The 14722-nt window shown below is 38.6% G+C and overlaps 1 protein-coding gene across 4 annotated transcripts in view; it reads left to right on the forward strand.

Moving 5' to 3' along the window:
• myom2a (myomesin 2a) overlaps positions 1–14722 on the forward strand; it is an 83827-nt gene that overhangs the window by 63416 nt on the left and 5689 nt on the right. For all 4 annotated transcript variants that reach the window (XM_085785952.1, XM_085785979.1, XM_085785970.1 and 1 more), the window contains 14 exons: positions 301–427; positions 1350–1528; positions 2458–2572; positions 3698–3857; positions 5286–5392; positions 5956–6000; positions 6548–6684; positions 7095–7239; positions 9325–9384; positions 9490–9557; positions 9667–9780; positions 10778–10865; positions 10961–10999; positions 13425–13530. In XM_085785952.1, the coding sequence (XP_085642078.1) occupies positions 301–427; positions 1350–1528; positions 2458–2572; positions 3698–3857; positions 5286–5392; positions 5956–6000; positions 6548–6684; positions 7095–7239; positions 9325–9384; positions 9490–9557; positions 9667–9780; positions 10778–10865; positions 10961–10999; positions 13425–13530 (1490 nt within the window). The remainder of the gene's footprint in view (positions 1–300; positions 428–1349; positions 1529–2457; positions 2573–3697; positions 3858–5285; positions 5393–5955; positions 6001–6547; positions 6685–7094; positions 7240–9324; positions 9385–9489; positions 9558–9666; positions 9781–10777; positions 10866–10960; positions 11000–13424; positions 13531–14722) is intronic.

Here is a 14722-nt window from a genome sequence, read left to right on the forward strand (position 1 = left end):
TTTTGTCATTTTAGTCACAGAAGTCCAGAGAAAGCCGGTAAAACGTGGGTCAATACAACATCGCCATGACAACATATTGTCACGTGTATTGTTTTGCCTCGTGCTGACGGACCACTTGTTTACATAGAGGCTTGTTTATGTCGTTACGTGCAGCGGCTGTCGTCCGTCTGCCGTCTGCCTAATTTCACGTGAATGCAGCATGAAAAATACGATTGAGTTGCTTGCGATAGGAATTCCTACCCAATGTACATTTAACAAAAACATCACAACACTTTCCTCTCTTTCTCTCTGTGTCGTCAGATCGAACATCTGACTGAAGGAACCTTCTACGAGTTCAAGGTTCAGGCCGGTAACATGGCCGGCGTTGGGCTGGCGTCGGCCCCCAGCGCTCCCATGAAGTGTTCAGCCTGGACCATGGACGAGCCCGGTGAGACCCCAGTCCTCTGCTTCCTCTTCTTCAGATTGTTTTAAAGCTTTAACTGTATTTTAATAGATTTTTATGAACATTAACATTAACATAAAGTACAACAAACTTGGCTTTGACACAAAGACACATGCAGGTAGATGACTGATGGACTGATGGACTGACATAAGAGAAGCAAAACAAAACAAACCCTAAAAAAAAATCGTTGCACTGTCCAGTCCAGCATTTGACATAAAAGACTCTCAAATTATCTTTATCTTGCAACATACATGTCAAATAATCCACTGATAATCTAATAATGTGTTTGTTTGACACAGATAAACGTAACATTGGTTTCATTTTCAACCAAAATGACAGTCCAAGCTTTTATATTTACCCTTTATCCACATACAGTAACTTATTTGTGACAAATAAAAGAAGTTATTTAAGTTTAAGATCAGTACTTAGGTCTCAAATAAGTACTTTTTCCATCTATTATATGTATGATATATATATATATATATATATATATATATATATATATATATATACATTTTTGAGAAAAAAAACAAAACAAAGAACCATAAATGGAAAGTTCATTGACCTTGATTTGCAGCAACAAATTAGAAAAAGAAAAAACTCCTCTAATATCCTCTAATAAAGATCTGTGGTTGATTTTTTTTTTAAAGAAGTGCACTGTAAAGGGTTAAATCTGCATTGCACAGGTTTGTTTTCTTTTTTTAAGCTGTATCAACTCATCAGTGGCACTGACTGGCTGAACTCACCTGTATTTAATGTTCATGTTCAGTCAGTAACTCTTTAAAGCTTTAATACGTCCCTCCTGTTTTTATGTATTTTATTAAACAAGTCACATTTCAGTCACAAACTAACTAAATATTGATACGACAAAAACTTAATGTGTGGTTTTTGTGTGTCTCTCCGTCAGGCCCGGCCTACGACCTGAGCTTCAGCGAGGTCAGAGGTCACTCCCTGGTCGTCCTGTGGAAGGCGCCCGTCTACACCGGAGCGAGCGCCGTCACCGGATACTTTGTGGACATGGCCAAGAAGGGCTCCAAGGAGTTTGTCACCGTGAACGAGGAGGCTGTGCACCACCGCTACCTGCAGGTCAGTCCCCCGAGATTCATCAACACTGCAAAAACAAGAATATTTGTCTTATTTCTAGTCAAAATGTCATTTCTAGCCAAAAATAATCAAATTATACTCAAAATAAGACTCATCACATTAAAAAGTAGCTTGTTTTAGACACGTTTTACTTCTTTCAAGTCTATTTTCACTTGGAATAAGTTGGAAAATCTGACAGTGGAGCAAGTTTTTCTTTCTTATTACAAGCAGAAAAAACTTGCTGCTTTCACTGGCAGATTTTTCTACTTATTTCAAGTGAAAATACGTTTGAAACAAATGAAAATGATTTAAAGACAAGTTAATTTTTAGGTGATGAGTCTTATTTTAAGTGAAAAGAGATTAGTTTTGACTAGAAAATTAGACATTTTGACAAGAAATAAGAGAAATATTCTTGGAAAGTTTTTGCAGTGAATGTACTGTAATATTTCTGATCACACGGCAAAAACTCAAAATCTTTCCAAGAATATTTGTCTCATTTCTTGTCAAAATGTCTCATTTCTAGTCAAAACTAATCTCTTTCCACTTAAAACAAGACTCATCACCTAAATATTTACTTGTTTTTAGATAATTTTCACTTGTTTCAAACCAATTTTCAATTGAAATAAGTAGAAAAATCTGCCAGTGAAAGCAAGTTGTTTGTGCTTGTAATAAGAAAGAAAAACTTGCTCCACTGTCAGATTTTTCTACTTATTTCAAGTGAAAATATGCTTGAAATAAGTAAAATGTGTCTTAAAAACAAACTGCTTTTTAATGTGATGAGTCTTATTTTAGGTAGAATGAGATTTGTTTTGACTAGAAATGACATTCTGACTAGAAATAAGACAAATATTCTTGGTGAGATTTAGAGTTTTTGTAGTGCAATAACCCATCGGCTTCATGTGACAAACAACGTTTCCATGCTAACGTTGCAGGTGAAGGGTCTGGAGGAGGGCCACTCCTACGTGTTCAGAGTCCGCGCCGTCAACGCAAGCGGCACCGGAAAAGCCTCCCAGGTGTCCGAGCCCGTCTGCGCCAAAGCTCTGCCAGGTAACGACGTTAACAACGTTAACACAACACGCTGATCACATGACTCAACAACATCCAACCAAACCTCAGAAACACTAAGAAACAACCGATATTTACACAACTGACCCCACAAGGACAGGAAGCAAATAAAATGGCGAACTATGTGAGTATTAGTGTAATTAAAATGGAATATATAAATAAACTTGGATGCACATGAGATCATTACATATTTACTCAGTGGATTCAGTGTCATACATGAGTTAATAGTAAAAGTTTATTTAGCAGTTTTATGTAAGTCAGGTAGGAGAGGAGTGGACTTTTTTTTAGTGTTATGCTCAAAATGCAGAAAACCAAACATTAAATGAGCAGTGTTTAGTCGACATCTTCACACGTTCTCTAATATAAATCCAAAGTACAGTACAGTACAATAAAAAAAAACAGCAAACAAACAAAAAGCACTTAGTTAAGTGTTTTAATTTCTACTGAAGTTGCTACTTAAGGTGAAATATTTCTAACTTAACTAATTCTACATTATTTAAAGTTCAACATTTTGGCCCATTGCCATAATCCCTATATATTTTATCAACAACAATATAATGTACATATATTTACATGTGCATGTCGTTTCCCTTTGACAGCTGCTCATAATATTTATTCATATACTCAAGTATTGAATAAGAAAAAAGCACAACATGAATAAATACATTTTTTAAAAGCCTCTCATTTGAGCCTTAATAATTATATAATTTGCTCCATTCATGATACATGTCCCACACTTTTTGAATCCATACTTCTACATGTCAATGCTGCTGCAATCAATATATTTTAGAGATATTTTAGTATTTTTCATCCTTCCTGTTTTATCCAACCTTAGGTATTGTGCAGCAGATACAAAAATCTTTTTTTATAAAAGTCTCATATAGAGTAACAACATCTTAAAGGAAACATTTTAAACTTTGTCTTCACTGCAGGATGCATCAAATGAATCAGAGCATTTACAGCTTCCTACATTTATAAATAAACTACTGTAGTTGAACTAACTGAGGTGCAGAGTCTCGGACCTGAGTACGGAAGCCCTGAAAGGCCAAAACAAAACCTTCACCTGAGCTTCTGTAGATGAACGTTGTTTTTTCGTGTCGACAACAGGCACCAAGGAGATCGAGGCCGGCGTGGACGAGGAGACCGGGGACATCTACCTGTCCCTGGAGGCCTGTGAGATCTGCGAGACGTCCAAGTTCGTCTGGTCCAAGAACTACAAGCCCATCGGCGACTGCCCCAGGGTCGCCGTGACAACACACGGCAGAACGTAAGCTCGTCGCTCCCAACACGTCTACACCTGCTGCAGGCACAGAAAACGTAACATCGCTGGTGTTGTTTTTGTTGTTTTGTGGCTCAGAGGAACTCGTACACTGCAAAAACTCAAAATCTTTCCAAGAATATTTGTCTTATTTCTTGTCAAAATGTCTCATTTCTAGTCAAAACGAATCTCTTTCCACTTAAAACAAGACTCATCACAAAAAATAACTTGTTTTTAGATCATTTTCACTTGTTTCAAACAAATTTTCACTTGAAATAAGTAGAAAAATCTGCCAGTGAAAACAAGTTTTTTGTGCTTGTAATAAGAAAGAAAAACTTGCTCCACCATCAGATTATTTCAAGTGAAAATATGCTTGAAAGAAGTAAAAAGTGTCTAAAAACAAGTTACTTTTTATGTGATGAGTCTTATTTTTTAAATTTTTTTTTACGTATATTTTTCGGCTTTTTGCCTTTATTTGATAGTGATGACAGTAGAGATAGACAGGAAATGGGGAGGCAGAGAGAGGGGGAATGACACGCAGGAAAGGTCTGCCCGACGCGGGATTCGAACCGGGGACGCGGCGAGGACTGTAGCCTCTACATGGGGCGGCCGCTCTACCCACTGCGCCACGCACCGCCCCATGTGATGAGTCTTATTTTAAGTATAATGAGAAAAGTATAATGACAAATATTCTTGGTAAGATTTTGAGTTTTTGCAGTGTAGATACAGAACAGCAGCTTCACCTGCAGCTCCACACTGCAAAAACCCAAAATCTTACCAAGAATATTTGTCTTATTTCTAGTCAAAACAAATCTAATTCTACTTAAAATAAGACTCATCACATAAAAAGTAGCTTGTTTTTTAGACACTTTTTACTTCTTTCAAGCATATTTTCACTTGACATGATCTGACGGTGGAGCCATTTTTTCTTTCTTTCTGAAAGCACAAAAAACTTGCTGCTTTCACTGGCAGATTTTTCTACTTATTTCAAGTGAAAATTTGTTTGAAACAAGTGAAAATGACCTAAAAACAAGTTATTTTAAGTGGAAAGAGATGAGTTTTGACAAGAAATGAGACATTTTGACAAGAAACAAGACAAATATTCCTGGAAAGATTTTGAGTTTTTGCAGCTCCAGACGCTGAACTGGTTCCTCAGGATCATAAAAAAACACATTGTCAGTGATCCAAACCCACACGTTGTTTCTGATCTCCTGCAGCGATCAAACAAACTGAGTCATGTTTTGTGTTATGGCCCCCAGTGAGTTCCCAGCCTTTCCTTACAACATCCCTGGGAAACACAGATGTGTGTAATGACAGGGAAATAAAAACACAGAGCTGAAACTGTTGATTTAGTTCAATTTGTTGTGTTGAATTGGAAGTAGAGTCTTTATTTCACCTGTAATCAATGTTATATTTTGTGTTTTATTTATGTCACAGCTCCAGATTGACCTTCACTAACCCCGATAAGGACGATCTGGGCCGCTACTCTGTGGTCGTCACCGACACCGACGGAGTCTCAGGCAGCCACACGCTGACCGAGGACGGTAGGTCACTGAGGTTAAAGGGATAGTTCACCCAAAATTCAAGTTTCACTCATTATCTACTCACCCTCATGTGGACTAAGGGCTGGGAGAAGTTTCAGAGTCCTCCGTGGCTTCTCTGAGTTACAGGGGGTCTCGGCGTAGCAGTGCATGTCCATATAATGGTTGCAAATGGATACCAACTGTCTTGGTAACAAAAAGACACACCAAAAAACATCCAAATACCTCCATGCTGCTCGACATTACATACGAGTAGCATGGAGGTATTTGGATGTTTTTTGGTGTGTCTTTTTGTTACCAAGACAGTTGGTATCCATTTGCAACCATCATATGGACATGCACTGCTACGCCGAGACCCCCTGTAACTCAGAGAAGCCACGGAGGACTCTGAAACTTCTCCCAGCCCTTAGTCAACATGAGGGGGAGTAGATAATGAGTGAAATTTAAATTTTGGGTGAACTATCCCTTTAAAGTAGAAGACAGCAAATGTTTAAAATCCAGTCATTTTTCACCTGTTTTTGTTGGTTTGTGTGTGTTGTTCATGTTGTCTTGGCTCCGTCCCGCAGCCCTGAACACCATGCTGGAGCTGAGCCACGCCATCAGAAACCCGAGTGAGTCACAAGGAAATTTATCACTGCAAAAACTCAAAATCTTTCCAAGAATATTTGTCTTATTTCTTGTCAAAATGTCTTAATTTTAGTCAAAACTAATCTCTTTCCACTTAAAATAAGACTCATCACCTAAAAATTAACTTGTTTTTAGATCATTTTAACTTGTTTCAAACTAATTTTCAATTGAAATAAGTAGAAAAATCTGCCAGTGAAAGCAAGTTTTTTGTGCTTGTAATAAGAAAGAAAAACTTGCTCCACTGTCTGATTTTTCTACTTATTTAAAGTGGAAAATTTGCTTGAAAAAAGTAAAAAGTGTCTAAAAACAAGCTACTTTTTAATGTGAGGAGTCTTATTTTAAGTATAATTAGATTTATTTTGACTAGAAATGACATTTTGACTAGAAATAAGACAAATATTCTTGGTAAGATTTTGAATTTTTGCAGTGTACGTACATATAACAAGCGTTTTCAACTCTATTTTCTTCAGGATCTCATTGTTCTCTCATCTCATCTCTTGTGTGTGTGTGTGTGTGTGTGTGTGTGTTCAGTTATTCCTCTGAAACACGGCCTCAACTACGAGATCTTGGAGAAGGGTCACGTTCGTTTCTGGCTGCAGGCCGTCAAACTGTCGTCCGCCGTGTCCTACCGGTTCATCGTCAACGACAAGGAGGTCACCAGTGGAGAGGTAACTGTTTGTGTTGTGTTGTGTTGTGTTCATTCATTCGCCTATTAATAACTCTAATGGCACCACACGCACACACGGTGTTAAACTTCGGCCCCGGAGGCGCTGACATGTGGTGAGTTTCCCTGATCTCCGCCCTCAGCTTAATTTTTTTCTGCTGTGTTTTGAGTTGTCTGTTTAGTTTAGAGAGGTCATGTGTTAGCTTGTTGTCAAGGAAACCAAACAAACACACACACACTTACACAATTACACACATCATTCCCATCCGATAGTCAGCTCTGATATCTTTTAACCCCTAAGTGTCCGTCAGATTAAAAGCCTCAGGATGGTTAAAAGATTCTTAAACAGCAAAGCACTGATGGTTTTTGAATATTAAGCTTTTCTTTTTTCTTTGCTCCGTGTTTTGCCCTCAGGGTCATAAAATCAGTCACGACGTGGCCACAGGAATCATCCAGATGACCGTGGATCACTTCACCAGAGCCAACGAGGGAACGTACACCGTCCAGATCCACGACGGCAAAGCCAAAGCCCAGACCTCCCTGGTGCTGGTGGGAGACGGTGAGGCTGCACATCACTGTCACATCACCAACATGTCACCAACACAGCACCATCATGTCATCATCACATCAGCTTTCCATCACCATTCCATCACCATTCCATCACCATTCCATCAGCATTCCATCAGCATTCCATCACCATTCCACCACCATTCCATCACCATTCTATCAGCATTCCATCAGCATTTTATCACCATTCCATTACATCACCATTCCATTACATCATCATTACATCACCATTCCATCACCATCACATCACCATTCCATCACCATTACATCACCATCACATCACCATTCCATTACATCACCATTACGTCACCATCCCATCACCATTACATCACCATTACATCACCATTCCATTACATCACCATTCCATCACCAATACATCACCATCACATCACCATTACATCACCATTACATCACCATTCCATCACCATCACATCACCATTCCATCACCATTACATCACCATCACATCACCATTCCATTACATCACCATTACATCACCATCCCATCACCATTACATCACCATTACATCACCATTCCATTACATCACCATTCCATCACCAATACATCACCATCACATCACCATTCCATCACCATTACATCACCATTCCATTACATCACCATTCCATCACCAATACATCACCATCACATCACCATTACATCACCATTACATCACCATCACCATTACATCACCATCACATCACCATTACATCACCATTCCATCACCATCACATCACCATTCCATCACCATTACATCACCATCACATCACCATTCCATCACCATTCCATTACATCACCATCACATCACCATTCCATCACCATTCCATTACATCACCATCACATCACCATTCCATCACCATTACATCACCATCACATCACCATTACATCACCATTCCATCACATCACCATTCCATCACCATCATATCACCATTCCATCACCATTACATCACCATCATATCACCATTTCATCACATCACCATTTCATCACCATTCCATCACCATTACATCACCATTACATCACCATCACATCACCATTACATCACCATTACATCACCATCACATCACCATTACATCACCATTACATCACCATTCCATCACCATCATATCACCATTTCATCACCATTCCATCACCATTTCATCACCATTCCATCACCATCACATCACCATTACATCACCATTCCATTACATCACCATTCCATCACCATTACATCACCATCACATCACCATTACATCACCATTACATCACCATTCCATCACCATCACATCACCATTCCATCACCATTACATCACCATTCCATTACATCACCATTCCATCACCAATACATCACCATCACATCACCATTACATCACCATTACATCACCATCACCATTACATCACCATCACATCACCATTACATCACCATTCCATCACCATCACATCACCATTCCATCACCATTACATCACCATCACATCACCATTCCATCACCATTCCATTACATCACCATCACATCACCATTCCATCACCATCACTTCACCATCATATCACCATCCCATCACCATTCCATTACATCACCATCACATCACCATTCCATCACCATTACATCACCATCACATCACCATTACATCACCATTCCATCACATCACCATTCCATCACCATCATATCACCATTCCATCACCATTCCATTACATCACCATCACATCACCATTACATCACCATTCCATCACATCACCATTCCATCACCATCATATCACCATTCCATCACCATTCCATTACATCACCATCACATCACCATTCCATCACCATTACATCACCATTCCATCATATCACCATTCCATCACCATTACATCACCATCATATCACCATTTCATCACATCACCATTTCATCACCATTCCATCACCATTACATCACCATTACATCACCATTACATCACCATCACATCACCATTACATCACCATTACATCACCATTACATCACCATTCCATCACCATCACATCACCATTACATCACCATTCCATCACCATTACATCACCATTCCATCCATCCATTACATCACTATCACATCAGTACTTATAACATACGTCGTACTTGTGTTGTTTCAGTGTTCAAAGCAGCTCTGAAGGAGGCCGAGTTCCAGAGGAAGGAGCACATCAGGAAACAAGGTACCAACACTGAGTGAACATTAATTATCCAGATTACAGTTAATGAATGCTCCACTTTTTATTTTTGCTTCAGGAGGTGAACGTTTTACATTTTTCTGATTCCAGGTCCTCATTTCTCTGAGTATCTGTACTTCACTGTCACTGAGGATTGTACCGTCCTGCTCACCTGCAAGGTAAAAAAACAAATACACACTTCAGACTCTGTTTTCATTTTAATCATCGTTAAGTCGATAATTTGTGGTTTGGAGGTTGATCTTCAGGTGTTTCTTGTGTCTGTGTCAGGTGGCCAATGTGAAGAAGGAGACGACTTTCCACTGGTACAAAGAGGACGATGAGATCGTTCCCGAGACTCCGCCCAACGTGATGTCAGGAGCCTGCGCCCTGCCCCTCCCTCTGGTAACGAGCGCCTGCCCACGTTCACGTATCAATACATCGGTGCACCTGCATCTGCATCAATACAATACAAGTGGAAGGAAACAGAACGTGTGATGATGTATCATAAAAATTAATCTGATAAATAATGTGTGCGACTGAAAATATAAATACAGTTTATTCTGATGGCAGTTTAAAGGAGCCGGACTCCACACTGCAAAAACTCAAAATCTTTCCAAGAATATTTGTCTTATTTCTTGTCAAAATGTCTCATTTCTAGTCAAAACTAAACTCTTTCCACTTTAAAGACAATTCCAGGCGAATTCAACTCTGGGGTGTATTTTCATATCATTTTAGGTCTAAAAGAATGAATCTGAAGATTTTCAGTTTAATCGCTCCTGTTTTGTGGTAGTTGCGTCTGTCCCCGCATCGCCACGGCAGCAATGAATGGGAGTGGATGTAAGTTCCGCTGTTTAGACTGTTTACATCTCTCAAAGCTGCAATGTTTTCCAACAGACAGCGTCAGATGGCGACTCAAACATGCACCAAGAAGTTCATTTACTTCAGGCAAGCCGACATGTTTGTAAAACTAGATCTAATTCAAAGTCTCCTGGAGTCTCGCGCGAGACTCAAGTTGCCGCTCGGTGTGTTCATGTGAAGTCGGAGCTCCCGTTTGTGTCATAAACACAGGAATATCAACTCTTGACTTGCTTCAAGTAAAATAAACTTCTCGGCGCATGTTTGAGTCGCCACCTGACGCTGTCTGTGGAAAAACATTGCGGCTTTGAGGGATGTAAACAGCCTAAGCAGCAGAACTTCAATCCGCTCCCATTCATTGCTGCCATGGCGATGCGGGGACAGACACAACTACCGCAAAACAGGAGCGATTAAACTGAAAATCTTCAGATTCCTTCTTTTAGACCTAAATTGTTAGGAACATACAGCCCAGAGTTGAATTTACCCAGAATTGTCCTTTAAGTGTTAAGTGTTCCTTCATGTTCTCATTCGTTGGTTCCCTCAGTTCTCCAGGAAGGATCACGGTGTGTTCAAGGCCGTGCTCGGAGACGACAGAGGAAAGGACACGTCCACCATCGACATCTCAGGCCAAGGTCAGTTTTTAATTGTTCAGAATTGGTTCTTTATTTTAGTTGTTTCGATGTTTTCCTGTTTTAACGTGTCGTGTCGTCTTCTCTCTGAACCGCAGTGTTTGACGACATCATCAACGCCATCGCCAAGATCGCCGGTGAGTCTGATCAACACGTTATCTCATCACAGCTTGTTCTCAGTGGTGACAACGATGGCCCATAATGCACTGGTGCAAACAACACAGGCGTGATTTAAATAGAGATAAAGCTGCGTGTTTGTGAACGCGTCACAAACATGCAGCTGTAACTTGACTACGCCCGAACGTCTCACTGTCAACACCTCATTAGGCGACAATGGGCGACATAAATAAATCTGAATTTACTTCACGTCCTGCAGAAGTAGAGCCGGAGAAAAACACACACTTTACTTTTACTTGTTTATTTTCACAGGGACAGTGCACATTAATTGACATGACTGTAAATGTGTCAGTATGAGCTAAGTAGCTGGTTTTCAACTGTTGTACCTGGGCAGGATGTTAATTACTAACCTGTAACAAAACAACATTATATACATTACACATTGTATACACATTACATGATACTTCATCAAAATATTACAGTAATATGTAGAAACACATAGAGACATAGCATAAGGGTGTAACACATAAAAGATAACTAATATAAGATAAAGTTTATTGATCCCAGGCTGGAAAATGACGAATAAGAGAACAAAAAGAAGATAATAAAATAGAACCAAATTTGGATTAGAGTATTTACATAGTGTAAAGAATGATATGTACAGATGATTTGTGTTATATGTTTTTTTATATACAGTGTTGAGTCTGGAATGAAATGAATGCATTTAAGATTAAGATTAAGATTAAGATTATGCTTTATTGTCATTGTATATCATACAACAAAATTTCCATTTGAGGCATTCCCAGATACCCATAGCAGCATTTAAAATAATGTTAATAATAATAATAATTCATCCTAAAAACCTAAAGGTCAAAGGTCAAAAGGTCAAAATCTTTATTTGCTATTTGTGCATACACACATAGGAATTTTTGTACAGTTGTTCAAGGTCAGGTGGAGAAACAAAAGAGAACACACAAAGACATACAAGACACAACGAAAAACACTAAATAATAAACAATAAATAATGGTAATTATAGCTGAAGAAACATCATTGTCTTCTGTACAAAAACACTCCGGGTCTAAAACAGCTGGAAACTGAGATTAAGAAAAAGAAGAAATATGTTGTGTGTGTATTTTGTCGTAGGTAAACAGAACACAGTTGTTTGTGTCCATAGGAGTTTTTAAAGTCTTTGTTCATGCGCCTAATCTCATAGAGACCTGTGTCATGTTTATCAATACAGAACATACATAACATTCGTGTGAAAGTGGACGCAGATCAATAAACTAAAAACTAAAAAAAAAATGTTTTTCCCCACTGTCTTTTGAATTAGTGTACACACTGTAAAATCTCAAAATCCTTCCAAGAATATTTGTCTTATTTCTTGTCAAAATGTCTAATTTCTAGTCAAAACTAAACTCTTTTCACTTAAAATAAGACTCATCACCTAAAAATTTACTAGTTTTTAGATCATTTCCATTTGTTTCAAACTAATTTTCACTTGAAATAAGTAGAAACTGTGTTTTTTCTGCTTGTAATAAGAAAGAAAAACTTGATCCACTATCAGATTTGTCTACTTATTTCAAGTGAAAATAGGCTTGAAAGGAGTAAAAACTGTTAGTCTTAAAGCAGAAGTAAGTGATATATTTGTGTTAATATAAGTCTTAAATAGTTATATCTTCCGACAGCAATCACTTACATAGAGTGTTTGGACTGAAACACGGGTCTGTCAGTCACTCTGCTCTGCTCTGAGCCGAGGAGAAAACATTTATCGTATCCTACAGTTTTTATCCAATGAGGAGAGAGAACAGCATGCAGGGCTGTGTGTGCAGCCAAGGGATGCGTGTGAATGTGGTGACGTAGGGACGAGGACTGTTATGGTGCGTTCAAGGAAACTCGTAACTCGTGTTTTTCCGACCTGTGAAGTCGTACCAGTTCGATCTGGTACGAGTTCACGGGTCGGACGTTACGAGTGGCCGTTATAGTGACTTTCACAGGTAAAACAGGTCGGAAAAACACGAGTGGGTTGCCTGGAACGCTACAAAGTCGTAAGTTGTGACTTGAAGCTGTAATTTACGGTTTCAAAAGCCTGCCTGGAAGGCAGCATTAGCCAAAACGACCGGATCGCTTACTTCTGCTTTAAGTCTTAAAACAAGCTACTTTTTAATGTGATGAGTCTTATTTTAATTATAATGAGATTTGTTTTGACTAGAAATGACATTTTGACTAGAAATAAGACAAATATTCTTGGTAAGATTTTGAGTTTTTGCAGTGTTGAGTTTAGATCTCAGATCAAAACTGTAGTGAATCCCAGACAGACAACAGGAAACAAAGGAGGAATGACTCTGCTGTGTTGGATTTGGTAAATGCAAAGTAGTATCCTGAGCAAAAGAAAACAAAAAAGTTGCAGTGTTGATTGTGTGTTGTGTGTTTGTGTGTTTGTTCAGGTGCGTCTGCCTCTGACCTGGTGCTGCAGTGCACACCTGAAGGCATCCGGCTGCAGTGCTACATGAGCTACTACACAGAGGAGATGAAGACCGTGTGGAAGCACAAGTACAGTCTTCACTTCTCACCTTCACTTTTCACCTCAGTCCACAGGGTTCACACGTGACGTTACACACAGAAACCTGCTGCTGCTGCGTCAGTGTGTGTGTGTGTGTGTGTGAGAACCATTTACAGACCTATAGAAACCAGCCCCTCCACCCACCCACATACCACCCCGCCCCACCAATCAAACACACCCTCCCCCATGAGAAACCTCCTCCTTCATTCCTGTGATGTACTCTACATGCATTACACACAGAGTGAGATATGTCAAACCTTTTTATAATTTTAATTTCCATAATTACTGTACGTCTTTTCACCGCCCACGAAAATCAAAACTCCGGTATCTCAAAATATGAGATTATTTAGATTTTTAAAAAAAGAAAAATGCATCAATGCAGCAGGAATTTGATCTTCTAAGGAGGTTAAACTGTTTCTTAACCTGAACTGTGCTTCTTTATTTATCACTGAAGAGACATGTGTAAGATCTGAGAGCAGGTTTTCAGGAGTTTTATAACTTCAAAAAATGCAAAAAATAAAAAATAAAATGAAGATTTCTTGAAATTTTCTAGAAAAAAGTTGTAAAATGTCTCAAAAGTAAAAAAAAATCTAGAACAAAAGTGATAAGATTAAAAAGAAAAACATTAAAAAATTATAGAAAAAAGTATTAAGATTTCTTTAAAAAAAAAAAGTTAAAAATCTTCTGGAAAAAGTGGTAAAATTTCAAGGAAAATGTTGGGGACCCCTTTGAACCCTCTCCTGGGTTCACTTTGAGAACCATTGTCTTAGTTGTCTTATTAGTTGGACTAACGATCCTATAGAAATAATTATAGGAAAAAAGTGGTAAGATTTATTTATTAAAAAAAGAAACTGGTAAAAAAAAATTCTAGAAAAAAGTGGTAACATTTCTTTAAAAAATAAAAAAGGTAAAATAATAATAATGATTTTTTCAAAAAGTGGTAAAATAAAAAATGTTTGTGTGTAGACAAAATGTTAACAACAGCTTAAATGTGAGATGTCAGAAAGAGAGAGACGTAGATCAGTGCTCAAGGTTTGTGTCAGAAACAAAGATTCATACAGTATTTGTGCGCGATGCGATGTTACATGACGGGTAACAACGAGGACTGAATGAAAAGCTGCGCTGTGTCTCATCGTGTGTCACATCGGCAGGTGTTTTATGTCTCCTGTCAGAAGCCAAATA

Source organism: Trachurus japonicus, chromosome 1, assembly GCF_045865225.1.
Source record: "Trachurus japonicus isolate A0001 chromosome 1, Traja_1.0".
Classification (NCBI taxonomy): Eukaryota; Metazoa; Chordata; class Actinopteri; order Carangiformes; family Carangidae; genus Trachurus; species Trachurus japonicus.